This window comes from Myotis yumanensis, unplaced genomic scaffold (genome assembly GCF_028538775.1).
Source record: "Myotis yumanensis isolate MYYU_CA2020_CCGP unplaced genomic scaffold, mMyoYum1.0.hap1 SCAF_10, whole genome shotgun sequence".
NCBI classification, from domain to species: Eukaryota; Metazoa; Chordata; class Mammalia; order Chiroptera; family Vespertilionidae; genus Myotis; species Myotis yumanensis.
The window spans coordinates 3,983,130-3,998,735 of NW_027223761.1; the positions used below are offsets into that span (position 1 = coordinate 3,983,130).

The 15,606-nt window shown below is 53.1% G+C and overlaps 1 protein-coding gene across 2 annotated transcripts; it reads right to left on the bottom strand.

Moving 5' to 3' along the window:
* Positions 1–37: 37 nt before the first annotated feature.
* On the bottom strand, positions 38–13,877 carry LOC139018673 (phospholipase A and acyltransferase 3-like). Of its 2 annotated transcripts, none has more exons than XM_070427327.1 (5): positions 13,753–13,877; positions 11,677–11,785; positions 9,627–9,895; positions 5,316–5,458; positions 38–757 (listed from the first exon to the last, which is right to left on the bottom strand). In XM_070427327.1, exons 1-4 carry the CDS (start codon positions 13,759–13,761, stop codon positions 5,345–5,347), a joined length of 501 nt encoding a protein of 166 aa, XP_070283428.1. In that variant the 5' UTR covers positions 13,762–13,877; the 3' UTR covers positions 38–757; positions 5,316–5,344. The 2 variants fall into 2 exon arrangements, with proteins under 2 accessions (XP_070283428.1, XP_070283427.1); XM_070427326.1 differs by lacking the exon at positions 38–757 and adding an exon at positions 4,935–5,196 and having other exon boundaries at positions 13,753–13,869.
* Positions 13,878–15,606: the final 1,729 nt, after the last annotated feature.

A 15,606-nucleotide genomic window follows, 5' to 3' on the forward strand; every position in this document is an offset into this window, starting at 1 on the left:
GGTTAATTTTTTAAAAAGACTTCATTTTATTTTTAGAGAAATTTTAGGTTTATAGAGAAATGGAGAGGAAGGTACAGAGATTTCCCATATGCCCCACTCCCCACTCACGCAGAGCCTCCCCCATTATCAGCATCCCTGTCCAGAGCGTGTATTTTTGTTATAACTGATGAACCTACATCTGCACATCGTAACAACCCACAGACCTTAGTTTAGCCCAAGATTCACTCTTGTTGAGGTGCATGCTATGAATCCGGACACATTATAATGACATGTACCCATCATTACAGGGTCACACAGGAGTTTCACTGCCCTCAAAGTGGAGGCGACTCATTTTCAATATTTAACCAGGGGCAGCCTGAGCCATGGCAAGTTGGACCCGGGAAGATGATTTAATTCCATGTGTTCGTCACAGATGAGTGAGGGGCTCCTCCAGCCTCTTCTCCGTGCTGAGCAGCAGAGGGTTGGTGAAAAGGGAGCTCCTGAGTGACGTGGTGGGGGGCTGCCGCTATCAGGTCAACAACCACCTGGACCACGAGTACTCACCCCTGCCCGTGAACAAGATTATCAGTTCTGTGGAGGAGATGGTTGGTAAGGAGATGGAGTACCGTGTTCTGAGCAGGAACTGTGAACACTTTTGTCATTGATCTGAGATATGGCAAGGCCCGCAGCTGGCAGGCAAGGCCTTCTCTGGAGGGCTCCCTCTCCTTTCTGGAGGTCTTCTTGGGGTGGGGGTGACAAGGCAGAGGCAAGAGTTACCCTGAATAATTCAAAAGGGAGCTCTCAGCATCTTGTTGGCTGGGAGTCAGGATGTTTGAGCACAGATCTAGCATCTGCTTTTAATCCACTCGGGGGCTTTGAACAGGTCACTTCCTCTCAGGGCCTCAGTTTCCCATGTGTAGAAGGAGGGATGTTTGGAGAACCTCTGGGGCTCTGGCCACCTCTATCCCTTTAGGATCCTTTGCCTCTAAGATCCACCCTAAAGGCAGCTCCTGATGCCCCGTGTACCGACAGGAAAGTCTGGGCCAACCCTGGACCACGACAGGTCTCCTAAGGCCCCAGAGAGGCTCACGGTCTGTGCCCTGTGTATGAGCTCAAGAGCATTCTTATTTAAAATGTGGTTACAGCTTTAACCCATCCCCTTGCCCTTCTTCTGAGTTCATTGTCCCAAATACACATCTAGTTAAGAGGCAGGAGTGGGATTCAATCCCCAGTGCTCCCGGCTCTTTCTACTGAACCACAGCACCTCCAGTGAGGGGCACCCGGAGCTCACAGCCCCTGTGATTGGGTGATGGGCAGCCTGGATGGAGGACATGAGGGGAGGAGGAGCAGGTTTTGGGGGAAATTAAGGATTTGATGCTCAGGTGGGTTGTTGAGGTGACCATTAGACATCCAGGTGGACCTGTTGAATAGCAGTTGGACATGTGAATTGAGTTGAGGGCTGAGGTGAGGCTGGACATAGAAGTTTCCAGGCTGCACTTGGGAACAGCACACAGAGCACAGTGATCCCTGAGGCCATGGTTTCCCATCATCTCCCCTCAGCTCTGCTACCACCTCCCTCTGCAGAGCTGGAGCCCAGGAAGAGCCCCCTCCACAGAGCCATTCCCACTTTCACCCCCAGAGCTCTGGCCCCAGGAGCCCAGGCAGGAAGCCCCCTCCCCTACCCAATCCCGTCAGGACCAAGTGGCCCCACCCTGGAGGCTCACACAGAAGGATCCCATCTGTCCATCCTGCCAATTGTCAGGACACATCCGGACAAGCCCAGCACTAACATGTGGTCACACCTTCGGCTTCCCCGGGAAAGGGTTGCTGGGACAAGGCCAGCATCTCTGAGAGGCCAGGCCCCCGGGGAGGGCAGGAGCATGAGTGTGGCCTCCAGCCCCTTTGGTGGGAGGAAGAACGTGCCTGGACTTGCTGTGGACTCTAAACCTGGGCTGCTCACTTTCAGGCAGAAAACTTCGTGACTGCAGCAAGTGTGAGCCTTGGAGCCATATTTATGGCTAGTGTGGCCTGTTCTGTCATGAAGAAGCCATCCCAACGCCTGTGACAGCTTGAAGGGGCACAAAACCCCACGTTAGAAGCCGCTGTAGAGACGACCTCGCACAGTCCTGTCCTCTTACCCGAGCTCTCAGGCAGCCTGTCATTCTCTCTCTCACTGTCCCTCTCTCACTGGCTGAAGGATGGACTGATTGTGACAAGACTGAGGAATTCATACGTGAACCTACCTACCCTCCAGGGAGGAGTCCCGCTGCTTCTGTGGTCCCTAAAGCGGAACGGAAGGACCTGGGCACCTGGTGGGGACCCAGCGTTTTCTGTCCGTGTGACCTGGGGAAAGCTCTGGACTCTCAGAGCCTCAGTCCCTTCCTCTCCGAGCCGGGAGTCGTGACCCACTCAAAGGTGCATCGTGAGGATCAGATAAGGTGGTGGATGGAGGACCCCAGCCCCTGTCCGGCCTGTAGCAGGTGCTCCATGGATTCTCTACTTGTTCTCTGTAGACTGACCACTGTGCTCAGCACACATCACTCATTTACTCTCATGGTGCAAAAAGAAACACACGGTTACCTCCCGTGCAGTCCCACCCTCTGTCCTTGAATCGCCTGATGAGGCATAAACATCTCCCAGCATCTTCCCAGTGCTTCCTACTCCTTCAGTCAGCCCTCCTTTTTAGAAGTTTTGTTTTTCTTTCATATTTTTTTCAGAGAGGAAGGGAGAAGGAGAGAGAGAAACATCAGTGATGAGAGAGGATCATTGATCAGCTGCCTCCTGCACATCCCACACCAGGGATTGAGCCGCAACCTGGGCATATGCCCTGATGAGGAATCGAACTGTGACTCCTGGTTCATAGGTCAACGCTCAACCACTGAGCCATGGGGCTTATTTTTCTTTTTTAACTCAAAGGTCAACTCCTCACCCATCTGTGACGACCACATGGAATTAAATCGTCTTGCCGGGCCCAACTTGCCATGGCTCAAGCTCCCCTGGTTAAATATTGAAAATGGGTCACCTCCACTTTGAGGGCAGTGAAACTCCTGTGTGACCCTGTAATGATGGGTACGTGTCATTATAATGTGTTCAGATTCATAGAATGCACCAAACCCAGAGCGAATCTTGGGCTAAACTTAGGTCTGTGGGTTGTTAGGGTGTGCCGATGTAGGTACATCCGTTATAACAAAAATACACGCTCTGGACAGGGATGCGGATAATGGGGGAGGCTCTGCGTGAGTGGGGTTTGGGGGCATATGGGAAATCTCTGTACCTTTCTCTCAATTTTTATCTAAACCTAAAATTTCTCTAAAAATAAAATTAAGTCTTTTTAAAAAATTAACCTCCTCAGCGTATCCCTCCGCTAGTACCTAGTGTGCCCTGGGCGTGGTCTCTAAAGGGGCGGGTCCCATGCTCTCCTCTTCCCCCCTGGCCTCTGCCACCAGTGGCCCCACTGAATGGCCACTCTCCCTGGTGGCAGCACAGCCCCTCACACTCTGACTGGAGACCTGGGGCGTCCCCTCCCCTGGGCTGCGCCTTCCCGGCAGGAGGAAGCTGGGGGCCCCGATCCCCTCGGTGCACAGACACCAGGCGCGGACGAAGACGGGGCTTCAGAAGGTTGAAGAAGGAGGAGAAGGACTTGTACTTGCTGCCAAGCAGGGCCCTGCTCAGATCCCCAGGTGGACTGTCCGCCTCCATGCAGTTCCGGGAGGATCCATGCTGGCCTCGCTCCCAGGCTCCCTCTGGGTCAGAGGGCACAGCTGCTCTGTGAGCCCCATACCCAGCGGGTGAGACAGGAGAAGGCTTTCTCGCTTCTCGGTCTAAAGCTCCCCCATAGCCGTGGGAGCCGGGGAATCCGGGGACTCGGGTCTAATGGGAGATGTGAGCTCCGGCTCTAATTCTAGGCAGGAAATCTCCCCTGGGACCAGCCCCAGGCTCCCAGCAGCTCTGGAGGGACCCAAGGGTGGTGCCAGCTCCGCCCCCTCCCCTGGGTGCCCCTGGACCAGGGGTGCCGAACCATGGAGTTTGACTCACCCACAGTCCCCTCCCAGTGAAACTGCCTCTGCCTCCAGGGTCAGGTGTAAACCATGTGACTGGCCCCATCAGTCAGAACTGATTGGCTCAGTGTGCTCACCTGACCCAACAGCAGCCAATCAGGAGGCTGAGCTAGGATGCGGTAAGCTGAGCCAATCAGATTCTCTCTCGGGAACTTGGAACAGGGAACCCAGGAGCTGCAGGCACTGAGCAGAGATGCTGCTGAGCTGATGCAGAAAGGAAAGCCGTGGAGCGAGGTGTCAGGGGACCAGCGACGCTGGGGAGAGGACGGTACTAATTATTCCAGAACCAAGAGGAGGAGAGAGTAGCAGGAGGAAGGGAGCCTCGGCCACTGGGGCTGCGTCACATTCATGGCCGAGAATCCTCAACACAATTCCAGCCGCTGAGCCCCGGCCCTGGCGGGACAATGGGACCTGCTCTTGCCCCCACAGTTGTGTCTCCCGCCCCTCACCCATCCTCGCCCTCCAAGAGGAAACCTGAGAAAAGCAGAGAATGGCCAGGACGCACTCAGGCGGCTGGGGAAGAGCCCGTCACTGAGCTCGGCTGCCATGACCACACACCCCGGCTGGGGGCGCAGCACAGACATTCATTTCTCCCCGTCCTGGAAGCTGACAAGTTCAAGGCAAAGGTGCTGGCAGATGCAGTTCCTGGTGGAACCTCTTTCTGGCTTGTAAATGGCCACCTTCTCTCTATGTCCTCACATGGAGGAGAGAGAGCTCTGGTCTGTCTTGTAAGGGCACGGATCCCATCATGTCCACCCCGCACCCTCGCCACCACCTCATGACCTCCTCTGAGCCTAATGACCTCCCAGAGGCCCAGCTCCAAACACCGTCACATTGGGGGTTAGGGCTGCAACGTGAATGGCGGGGGGGGGGGGAAACACAAGCATTCAGTGCATGACAGAGCCCAACTGTGTCTTTAATAGCATTCACACCAGCCGTATTTCCCCAATTAAATCTTCCTGTGCTTTTATAGCTCCATGAAAAGCAGCCTGAATGGCCAGGCTGGTGTGGCTCAGTGGTTGAGTGTTGTTCCATGAACCAAGGTGTGTCTGGTTCAATTCCCGGAGGCTCCATCCCCAGTAGAAAGTGTGCAGGAGGCAGCCACTGATGTCTCTCTCCCATCGATTTTTCTATCTATTCCCAGCCCCTTCCTCTCTTTCTAAAAAACAAACAAAAAAACATATTTTTAAAAAATTTAGTCTAAATGAGTATAAAACAAAGTGAAATCAATAAACCCCACCCCACCCCCGCTGACTAAGCAAGGCCTCTCCCGCCTACCTGGTTGCCGCTGGGATGATTCCTTGACCTCACTGCTCTTCCCGCTCGCGTCTGCCCCGCAGGGACCCGATGAGGGCCGCGATGGCCAGGCCCACGCCGAGGAGGCCTACAGCCACGCCGCCTGCCACGACCGCTTCGGTGACCTGCAGCACAAGAGATGACGCGTCACGCTCCGGAGGGAGTCTCTGTAGACAGTCAGGGAGCAGGAAGGAGTAAGAGGGAGACAGACAGGCAAGGCTGAGTTCACGGCCTTGGAAGGAGCTCAGAAGAGAGGCGCCAGGGACCAGCTGGTCAGGGGAGGAGACCTCCCTCCAGTCCCTCGGGAGCACAGCAGGCGGCCAACCACCCCTGAAACGCTGGGGTCTCCCAGATTGGCCCTCGGGGGTTCCAGCACAGATGCCTGATGGGCAGCCAGACCCGCAGGCTGCCACGCCTCCCACCTCAGCTCAAAGGAGGGAGACCCCACAGCAGGGTCCCCGCAGGCACCAGGGGGCAGTTCCCAGCGGGTTCCCTGCCCCTCCCCTTTCACCACAGCCCTTCTCCCCTCACAGAAGAGGAGCTTCATCTTCACCGACCGGGATCTACAGCCTTGGACGAGGCGCAAGGTTCCAGGGAGGATGGGGCACCCACTGCTCCCAGACAGACCGGCCGTGGGAAGAACCAGGAGACCACATCCCCCCTGGGAGGCTCCCTCCACCTCTGTTACTTTAGATTGGAATTCTGGCCCCAGACAGTTGCCATGGAAACGTGCTGTAATGTATTCATTTGAGTTGGGGGGCACAGGGGTAGCAAGCTTTTTTCCTAAAAGAAGTTGAGTCTGGCCCTAGCCGGTTTGGCCTCAGTGGATACAGTGAAAAGAAGGGTGCCAGGATCAGTTCAGGTCAAGGGCACATACCTCAGTTGCAGGCTCATCCCCAGCCCTGGACGGGGCTCAGATGGGAGGCAACCAATCGATGTGTCTCCCTCACATCAATGTTTCTCTCTCTGTCTCTCCCCTCCCTTCCACTCTCTAAAAATCAATGGAAAAATATCATTGGATGAGGACTAACAATAAATAAATATAAATAAATGAATGAAATAGGTCTGCTTTGGCTGATTGGTTGGCAGTGACGCCTGCTCTGACTATTTAAATGACATGCAGACAGTTTCCATGAACTGCGTGAGCTAACTGTGCAACGCCAAGGACGTGAAGAAAATAGACACATGTGTACCACGTACCAAAAATGCCGTCCTCTGAACTCTTTAGTATCTATAAACTTTTTAAATGTTTGATGTCAGCTAAGAATGTGTGAGGGGTGTGTGGTTTTTCAAATGATCTGAGACCAGGAGTCAGCAAACTATGGCACAGGGGCCCAAGCCAGCCCACTGCCAGGCCTGACCACATAATTGAGATGATACCCCCTCCCCTGGGCACTGACCTTTAGGCCACTTCACAACCGACATTCCCTTTTGCTTAGACCACATTCCACTTGCTAAGATGATTATCTTTCCCCTCAGGACCTGCCTAGAGAATTCTCCGCCCAGAAAAAGCCCACCTGGAGTGCTTTAAAATTTCTGACTCCTGTGGGTTCTGGTGCCATTTTGGGGTTCAGCCCATCTGGTATCCCGATAACCTAATAAATTCATAATATAAAAGACTAATATGCTAAGTGTCTATCCAACAGTCCAACCGGTCGCTATGACACACACTGACCACCAGGAGGCAAACGCTTAATGCAGGAGCTGCCGTGATGCGTACTGGCCATTTACAAAGAAATGGCACCATGGACCTGGCATCAATAAAGCAACACTCAGCTTCCCCCAAGTGGGACACAGGCCCCACCACCACCCCAGAGCAGCAGCCCACCAAATGGCAGCCAACACTGCCAAGACCCCATGGCCCCATGGCACAAAATGCGGCCCCCAGCCCAGCCCAGCCCAGAAACTGGCTGTGGGCGCCTGGTAATGACATCATGTAGCAATGCCCAGCTTCCTCTCCCTAGCAACTAGTGTCCTTGGAGTTTCTTCAGCCCAGGAACACAACTTGCTTTATAGCCAGGTGCGAACATTTTATACTTTAACCAAATATCTGTGAAGTGTTTTCCCATGTCTCATCTCATTTGATCCTCACAGAAGTCCTGGAGTAGGTAGGTAGGAGACTCGGTAGAATCCTATTTTCTTTTCATTAGCCAGAAAACGGTGATTTAGAAAGTTTAGAAACTTGACCTGACTGAAAAGAAGAAATGGTGGACCTTGAAAATGACTTCATGTTTTCTCACTTTGCAGAATACAGTCAAACACTGCTGCAGTTAAATATTTTACTCTCTGGCCCTGACCGGTTTGGCTCAGTAGATAGAGCGTCGGCCTGTGGACTGAAGGGTCCCGGGTTCGATTCCAGTCAGGGGCATGTACCTTGGTTTCGGGCACATCCCCAGGAGGGGGTGTGCAGGAGGCAGCTGATCGATGTTTCTCTCTCATCGATGTTTCTAACTCTCTATCCCTCTCCCTTCCTCTCTGTAAAAAATCAATAAAATATATTTTAAAAAAAAAATTTTACTCTCTGTTCTCCCTGCGTGGTGTACAATAATAATCTGCTTCATGTTGATATTTACTGCTGTGTTGCTGACAATTATCTGAAAGAGAAGTTAGGGTGCTTCCCTGGGCTGGAAAAAGTTTAGCTACATCAGAAAGCAGGTCTAATTAAGCAAGTTTATCCTATATAATAAAAGAGTAATATGCAAATAGATCGAACCACAGAACAACCAAACAACCAATCAAAGCATAATATGCTAATGCTATGCTGAGGCTGCTCAACTGCTCACTATGTCGCGCACTGACCACCAGGGGGCAGACAGTCAACTGGTCGATCAGTCGCTATGACATGCACTGACCACCGAAGGGCAGATGCTCCAACCTGTACGTTAGCTTGCTGCTGGGGTCCGGCTGATTGATCAGGACTAAGCAAGATGGGCTGGACACATCCTGGAGCCCTCCGCAGTCCCTCCCCGGCCCAATGGTGCACCTGTGGGGTCCCTCAGCCTAGCCTGCGCCCTCTCACAATCTGGGACCCTCAGAAGATGTCGGAGAGCCAGTTTCAGCCCGATCCTACAGGCCACTCCCCTTGGGAGGGTGCCAGACACAGGGCTCATGGCTGGTGAGCACTACTGCAGCAGTGCAAGCCTCTCTTGATTGGGACTGATTGGGAATGAGCCCACAGTAGGCACAGTGGAGCCAGGATGAGTGGGAGCAGCAGGTAGCAACTGCAGGCGGCGTTGGACTGTGGGTTTTGGCCCGATCCCCGCAGGTCACCCAGAGGGACCCCATCCCTGCACAAATTCATGCACCAGGCCTCTAGTCTATATATATAAAGCTCTTGCTGGCGTCAATCGCACATGTGGATTCCATCTGTCATTGTCAATCGTGAATTCAGTTGACACTTGTATTACAGAGAAAGGGTGAATATCTATATTAAAACATTTCTTCTAATTAATTGCCTTTCAATGTGCATGAATTCATGCACCCAGCCTCTAGTAAATTCATAATTCTTCACCCCTTTAGGCCCGTGTGTTCCTCCTTCAGCGATTCTAACACCCACCACTGTTTCCATAAAAAGCTTCTTTAGGAATGGCCTCACCCACTCCATTAGGGATGGTCCACGACTGCGTTTCTGCAACAAAGCTGCATAGTTGAGTGGAAGACAGAGCCCACATGGGCCAGAGCCCGAAAGGTTTAATCCCCGGCCCTTCCCAGAAAACGTCTGTGTGGCTCTTCCTCTTCCTGGCTCCCACTTTTCCTCCTCCCTCAGCCTGTAGTCCTTGTCGCCCCTGGTCATTTCCATCTCATTTTGCAGTTTCAGATTAATCAAAAGAATTAAATCAGATTCAGCTCGAATGTTGCCTCTTCTGTGATGCCTTCTGGATCAGGTACCTGGGATCAAATCCCACCTCTGCACATGGCTGTCAGGTGCTAGAGACTCAATGCCTAGTGGTGGAATGAGTTTGGGTGAAAGAGTAAAGCACCGTGAGCCTCCGTTTCCCCATCTGTAAAGTGGGGATAAAACAACCCTCCTCTGGAGCTATGGGAGGGGCCAGGGGTGACTGTCATGGCTGCGACATCACCCCCTGACCTCACTGGTCTGCACAGCGACTGGGACTTCTCCCCAATCTCATTCCTACCCCGACTGTCACTCCCTCGAGGGCAGGGATTCTGTCCCTGCTATATTGTCTTGTTTGTGCCTCTGCCTCCACCCCAGCCGCCCCCACGATGCCCAGCCACTGTCAGTGGAGGGAATGGTCTGGTTCCTGGGGACAGGGACACGGGCGGAGGACTCACCTGGTCACTGCGGGAGACTCCGTAGCGCAGCTCGTTCACGAAGTGCTCACAGTTGTCGCTGGTCAGCTTGTAGAGCATCTCCTGCCCCACCTTCTCCTCCGCGCAGCGCACAATTTTGCTGGGAGGCAGCGGTGGGTACTTCTGGTCATGCTTGTTATTGACACGGTACTTGTCTTTCCCGGCCACCACGGACAGCAGCTCCTTCTTCACTATGGCCTTGTCGGTCAGGGCGGACATGAGGCTGGCTGACCCCGCTCCCGCGATTTCACCTGTGGTTCCCAAAGAGGAAAGAGGCCGATGGTCGGGGCTGAGAGCGGGCAACCAGGCAGCCCCACTGCCCGGGGCATCATCAGTGAGGATGAGCTGGGGAAAGGCCAGCCCCCTGCCTGGCTCCAAACTCAAACACAGGCCGACCCCCGCCTGGGTGCCCTTGGAGAAGACACAGATGCCCCTGGACTCTGGCTCCTCATTTCTAAAGCCGAGGATGTGGATTCTTCTAAAGGCCCCTGTGGGCGCAGATGTCCCTGAAAGATGCAGGAGGGGCAGAGGGTACAGGGCACAGACCCCAGGTGCAGCCCAGCCAGAGCGGGGTGGGCCCTCAGCGGCCAGGGTGACATGTTTTCCAATAGTAGGAAAGGAGGCTGCTGAGCAAGCCCAGGCCTGACCTGCAAACCCAGAGCCCCACCCACCGTGTGGCCTCAGGCCAGTCCCTTCTCCTCTCAGGGGCTTTCATCACTTACAGACGGAAGGGCCTGGGTCAGGGGGTGGCCACCCTCTCCCAGCTCTGAATTCTAGGATTTGCCCCTAACCGGACGCCCACCTCCTGCCTCACCCAGGCTTCTGGGAAAGCTGACAGGAGAAGGTGAGCGATGGGCCCTGGAACCCACAGCAGTCCTTATTTGGTTCTTAAAAGGACATTTGACCCTGGCCAATGCGGCTCAGTTGGTTGGAGCATCGTCCTGGACACAGAGAGGGGAAAAGAGAGAAACATCTCACATCAATGTTTCTCTCTCCCCACCCGCTTCTCTAAAAATCAATGGAAAAAATATCCTCAGCCCTGACCGGTTTGGCTCAGTGGATAGAGCGTCGGCCGGCGGACTGAAGGGTCCCAGGTTCAATTCCAGTCAAGGGCATGTACCTTGGTTGCGGGCACATCCCCAGTAGGGGGTGTGCAGGAGGCAGCTGGTCGATGTTTCTCTCTCATCGATGTTTCTAACTCTCTATCCCTTTCCCTTCTGCTCTGTAAAGAACTAATAAAATATATTAAAAAAATATATATCCTCAGATGAGGATTAACAAAAAAATAAAACAGTAAGTTATTCCTCCATAAGCCTCACTTTTTAAAGCCTGCATTTGGCTTTCAAATTCACATGTGTGTGCCCACACCTGCTGTACAGCTGCTTGTAACGGTGGCACCGTCTGCCATGAAATTCAGGCACCGATTTTATTTGGCCCGTTGCCTGCTGTTGGTGGTTCCCAGGCTTTCGGCATTTGCTTTAATGCCACGAAGCTCTGGGAGGGAAGGGAGGTTGGCCCAGGACCGGCCAAGCCCCGCCCGGGTTCCCCCGAACTGTCCTGCATCCCACCCTGCACGACCAGGAGGTGGCTTCTCATTGCTCTCCAGAGGGTGCAGCTGAGCTTAGGGGGCAAGTCACACGGGCAAGTCACCGGTCGGCAAGCGGAGGCCCCAGGACCCCAAACGGGTGCTGCTAAGTGGGAGGCCCTCGCTCCTTCCATGCCTCTGAGCCAGCTGTACGCTGTGTCCTACTCATCTGCCCCCAGAACATCGAGCACACAAAGGGGTGCTTCCCTGGGACAGTGGGTTGGCTGGAAGTGAACCCCAGTATCACCTGGAATAAAGGCCAATAGGCCATCTCTCCACGAACTCGCTGCTGAGGAAGAGGAGCGGCTGCAGACCTACCAGGGAACATCATGCAGCCAATGGCCAGGGAGAGCCCGCCATCCAGGCACTGGGTGAGAACAGCGCACGAGTGTGCAGCCGCTAACACTCCCACCTCTGCCCTCAGCTTCAGCGGAGAACCAGCCTTACTTGGAGGAGCCAGGTGCACCACGTAGCCATCCCCCACGTAGAGGGCCCAGTGCTGGTAGCCAGGGCGGAAAATCTCAATCAGGTCTCCAGGTTTTGGTTTGGCCTGTGACTGAAAAACCAGAGACAGGCTGAGGTTAGTCCTCGCAGGGAACATTCTAGTCCTCACAGGGAACATGTTCTTCACATTTAGGTTTAGCATGTATTACCATATTCTGTAAGGAGCCCCAGCCCAGCCTGCAAGCTCCCTCTGAGCATCTCCTGCAGGAAACGGAAGAGGGCGCTCTCCTCGCTCAGATGGGAAGTCCCTCCTTTACTGGGGCTGCTGAGCTGGAAGTGAGCTCATTGGGGGACAAAGAAGAGATGGACAGGGTGTCTGGAGGGGAGGTGTGGGCAGGTGTGCAACACAGGGGTGTGGCCGAGACATGGGTGTGCAGACATGGGCATGAGCACATTTTATGCCAGAGCATGTTGGTGTCAGTGAGTATATGACTCCCAGGAAGTCTCAAATGCCCAGTAAAGAGCCACCCACCTTTGCGCCGGGCCTGAGTGATTCTGAGTGATAGAGCCCCGACCTGCACAGCCAGACACGGTGCTCAACATGCCCACATTTCATATCCATCACTCCCTTGACTACAAGCTATCATTACCCCATTTGACAGATGAGGAGACTGAGTCTCAGGAAGGTTAGGTAACATGCAAAGATCCTTACCCAGTGAATAGAAGAGAAAGATCAAACCTAGGTCTGCATGTTACCAATGTTGTGCCCTTGACAATCCCAGAGCATCCCAGGCGGGCGGGGCCGCTGAAGTCTGGGCTCCAGGCCAAGACCCAGCTGGGGACCCAGGGTGTGACTGGAGTTGGTGGCAGGGCAGTGCCCTTCTGGGGTTTGCATGAGCAGGAAGTCTGTTGCCCTCATCCCACTGGGAATGCGAGATATGCCCTTATCACACAGGTTCTATTTTAGGATCGCTCCGAGGCCAGCCAGCACCTCTCCTCCCTGACTCAGCTGAGTGTGGTCACAGGGGCCCAACCACCGTGAGCAGGTTGGGTGGCTATTGCTGGGTGAAGTGAGGGTGGCTGCCAACCGGAAGTCTGCTGGGGAGACATGGTTGAGAGAAAAGCTCTTGGCTACAGGCGTCATGTGTCAACCTGACCGAAGATGGAACAATTTGAGCATCAAAAAGACACACAGCAGATATGTGAATAATGACATCAATGTGCTCATAATGACACTTTCAAAATGCCTTAGTCACCTTTGGAGGATGCGAAAGAATCACCATATTATTACAAAATCTGGTAAATAAAGGAAAAGATTCAAGCATTTCCTAAGTGAACTGTACTCAGGCAACCAAGTTAAGAATGACAGCAAACCCAAAGCCACAAAACAACACTTAAAGATGGCTACACGTCTATATGCAAAGGACTAGAAAACACCTGGCAGGACACGTACCGAGCCACACAGAGGAGGGACTGTGTGCCGGGGGCGGGGCAGGGGGGCGGGCTCGGAGTGCAGAGGATTTTAGCCTCGGTTTCCATTTGGGTTTGCGGGAGAGGCTAACAAGGAAAATGTGCTCACACACTTGAAGCAGAGATTAAATAAAAGCCATTTGCATGGTGTCAGGATGCAGTGAGCATTCGGAAATGGGACTGTTACGCAGCCAGAAGGAAGGAGCAACATATGGAAAGGAAAGAGAGGGATGGAAAGAAAAGAAGAGGGAACCGGTAAGCAGTTTGGAGAGGAGGGTGGACAAGAACCCTTCCTGCAGCCCCCGCCTCGGCCCCACACCACTGGGAGCCATTCTCCTGGTCCCTCCCTCCCAGCTCCTCCCAGCCACGCAGGACAGTGTGACTGAGGAGGTGGGACTGGACAGTGGGCAGAGGCTGCCTCCCCTGAGCACACCATTCCTGCCTCCTCAGGAGGGCTCTGGGGAGCCCTCCCGCCCCGGGTAGCGGACCCTCAGGCCTCAGCAGGCGCCCGTGCCCCTCGGTGCCAGCGCTGCAGCCCAGCAAGGAGACCCACATCATCACCACTAACAGGATTGCGGTGTTTGAAATAAAAGCTTTCTGGGGACTTACCAGAGCCATCCTTCTGTGCAGGTGTGTCTGCGTGCTGCTGCCTCAGGGCCCAGCCTTCTATTATCAAGAGTTTCGTTTTCCCGCTGACCCAGCCCAGGAAGACAAACACCTGTACTTAAAGCCACGTGATGTGTTCCTCTGTGAGACATGTGTCCAGGTGACCTGCGAGGTAATGACTCAGTGAGAGGAGGGTCATGTTCTTCACATTTAGGTTTAGCATGTATTACCATATGCTACTAATGAATACATACATTTTTTAAAAATGAAAATGCAAATCAAAGGTCACACAAAATCTGCTCTTTGTTCAAAGCAGGGCCCAGGTCCAGGCCAGGTAGACACATAGGCCTGGAAACCAGCCAGAGAGAAACCGAAGTCCACATGCAGAGTCAGAAGGATTCGGTGGTGGCTACGATCAGCGTCACGGTCATAAGTCACCAAGTCTGAGGGCCCAGAGAAGAGGAGAGAGGAACAGCCAGGTCAGGGGGGTGTGGGGAGGAGGGATGGAGAGACAGAAGGAGGGAGGAGCTCCAAGGAGGCCTGAACACCGGGACTGACCATGACCAGAACACACCGACGATTCCAGCAACCGCTAAGCAGATGGAACCAGACAAAACGTGTCATCAGAGGCGCATGCCCCACACTGGGAACAGGGCGCCCACTCGCTCCTCGCCCTCCCCCTTCCTCCACCCTTCCCCCAGTTCAGAAACACATCCCAGACCAATAGGAAACACAAACCCACCACTGCCTGGGTGTGGAGAGGCCCATTTTCTGGCACCAGCGTGCGACCCCATCCAAAGCCCCAAATCAGATTCCCTCACTGACACCCCCTGTGGCTGTAACCTCCTGGGCCAAGGGGTGTGGAGTGGGGAGGGCCCGTCGCATCCTCATTGTGTGGCATGTGGGAGTTGTAGCCAATTTCCTGAATTTTGTGTCTATGATTGTCTTGCTCTTAGAAAATATTTCCTGCGTATAAATGTGTCCCTTAAACAACATAGACATATTTATTTTGCATTTTTTGAATGTGGTAAAATCAGAATGAAGCGTCTCACATTGCACAACTTGATGATGTTTACTCAATATTAGGTTCCTTGTGGATTCGTGTTCATTCACATCATGTGGAATGTAGCACAGTTCAATCATCCTCTGCTGTCAGTGGACATTGGGGTGTTCCCAGTGGGTTGCATTACAGACAAAGTTGCCATGAGCATCCTCACACAAGCCTCCTAGTGCACCTGGAGTCTTCTCTAAACAGAAGCTGCTAAACCTTTTTAACCAAGATCCACGGTAAGAAATACACTTTATAAGGAACCAGGATATATAGGACTTCAGGCATATAAATAAAAGTCTTACCAAAATCTGGATGAGATACACTCTGATAAATTCTGTTCTTTGTTTTTTCTAACATACTGACTGTGACCGACTAAACTAAAGTTATCAGGGGCTAAAGGGTCACCAACCAGAGTTGTTGGGTTGTATGGTATTGTTAGACAGGATAGATGGCTGCTAGGGCAGGAGGAGGGGAAGGGGGTAGGGAAAGAGGGAATTTTTCTCACCCACTGAATGAAGAAGTCAGCAATCTTGGAACTTGCCAAGATAAAATTGTGCAATGTTCTCATAAATTTGGGGGAAAGCTACAACAATGTAAAAGGGGGACCTGGAAATCTAGTCTGTTGCCCAAGATCCAGCAGGGGAATCTTGAAACCTATAAGGGGGGAAAATATAAAACCCTTGAACCCCCACCAGGCGGGGCGCTGAGACTAGCTGAGTTGCCAACTTGTGCTTTATGCCAAGTGTATTTTTAATAAATGTTCTTGCTTTGCTTCAGCACTGCTTTTTGTCACTTATCTGAATTCT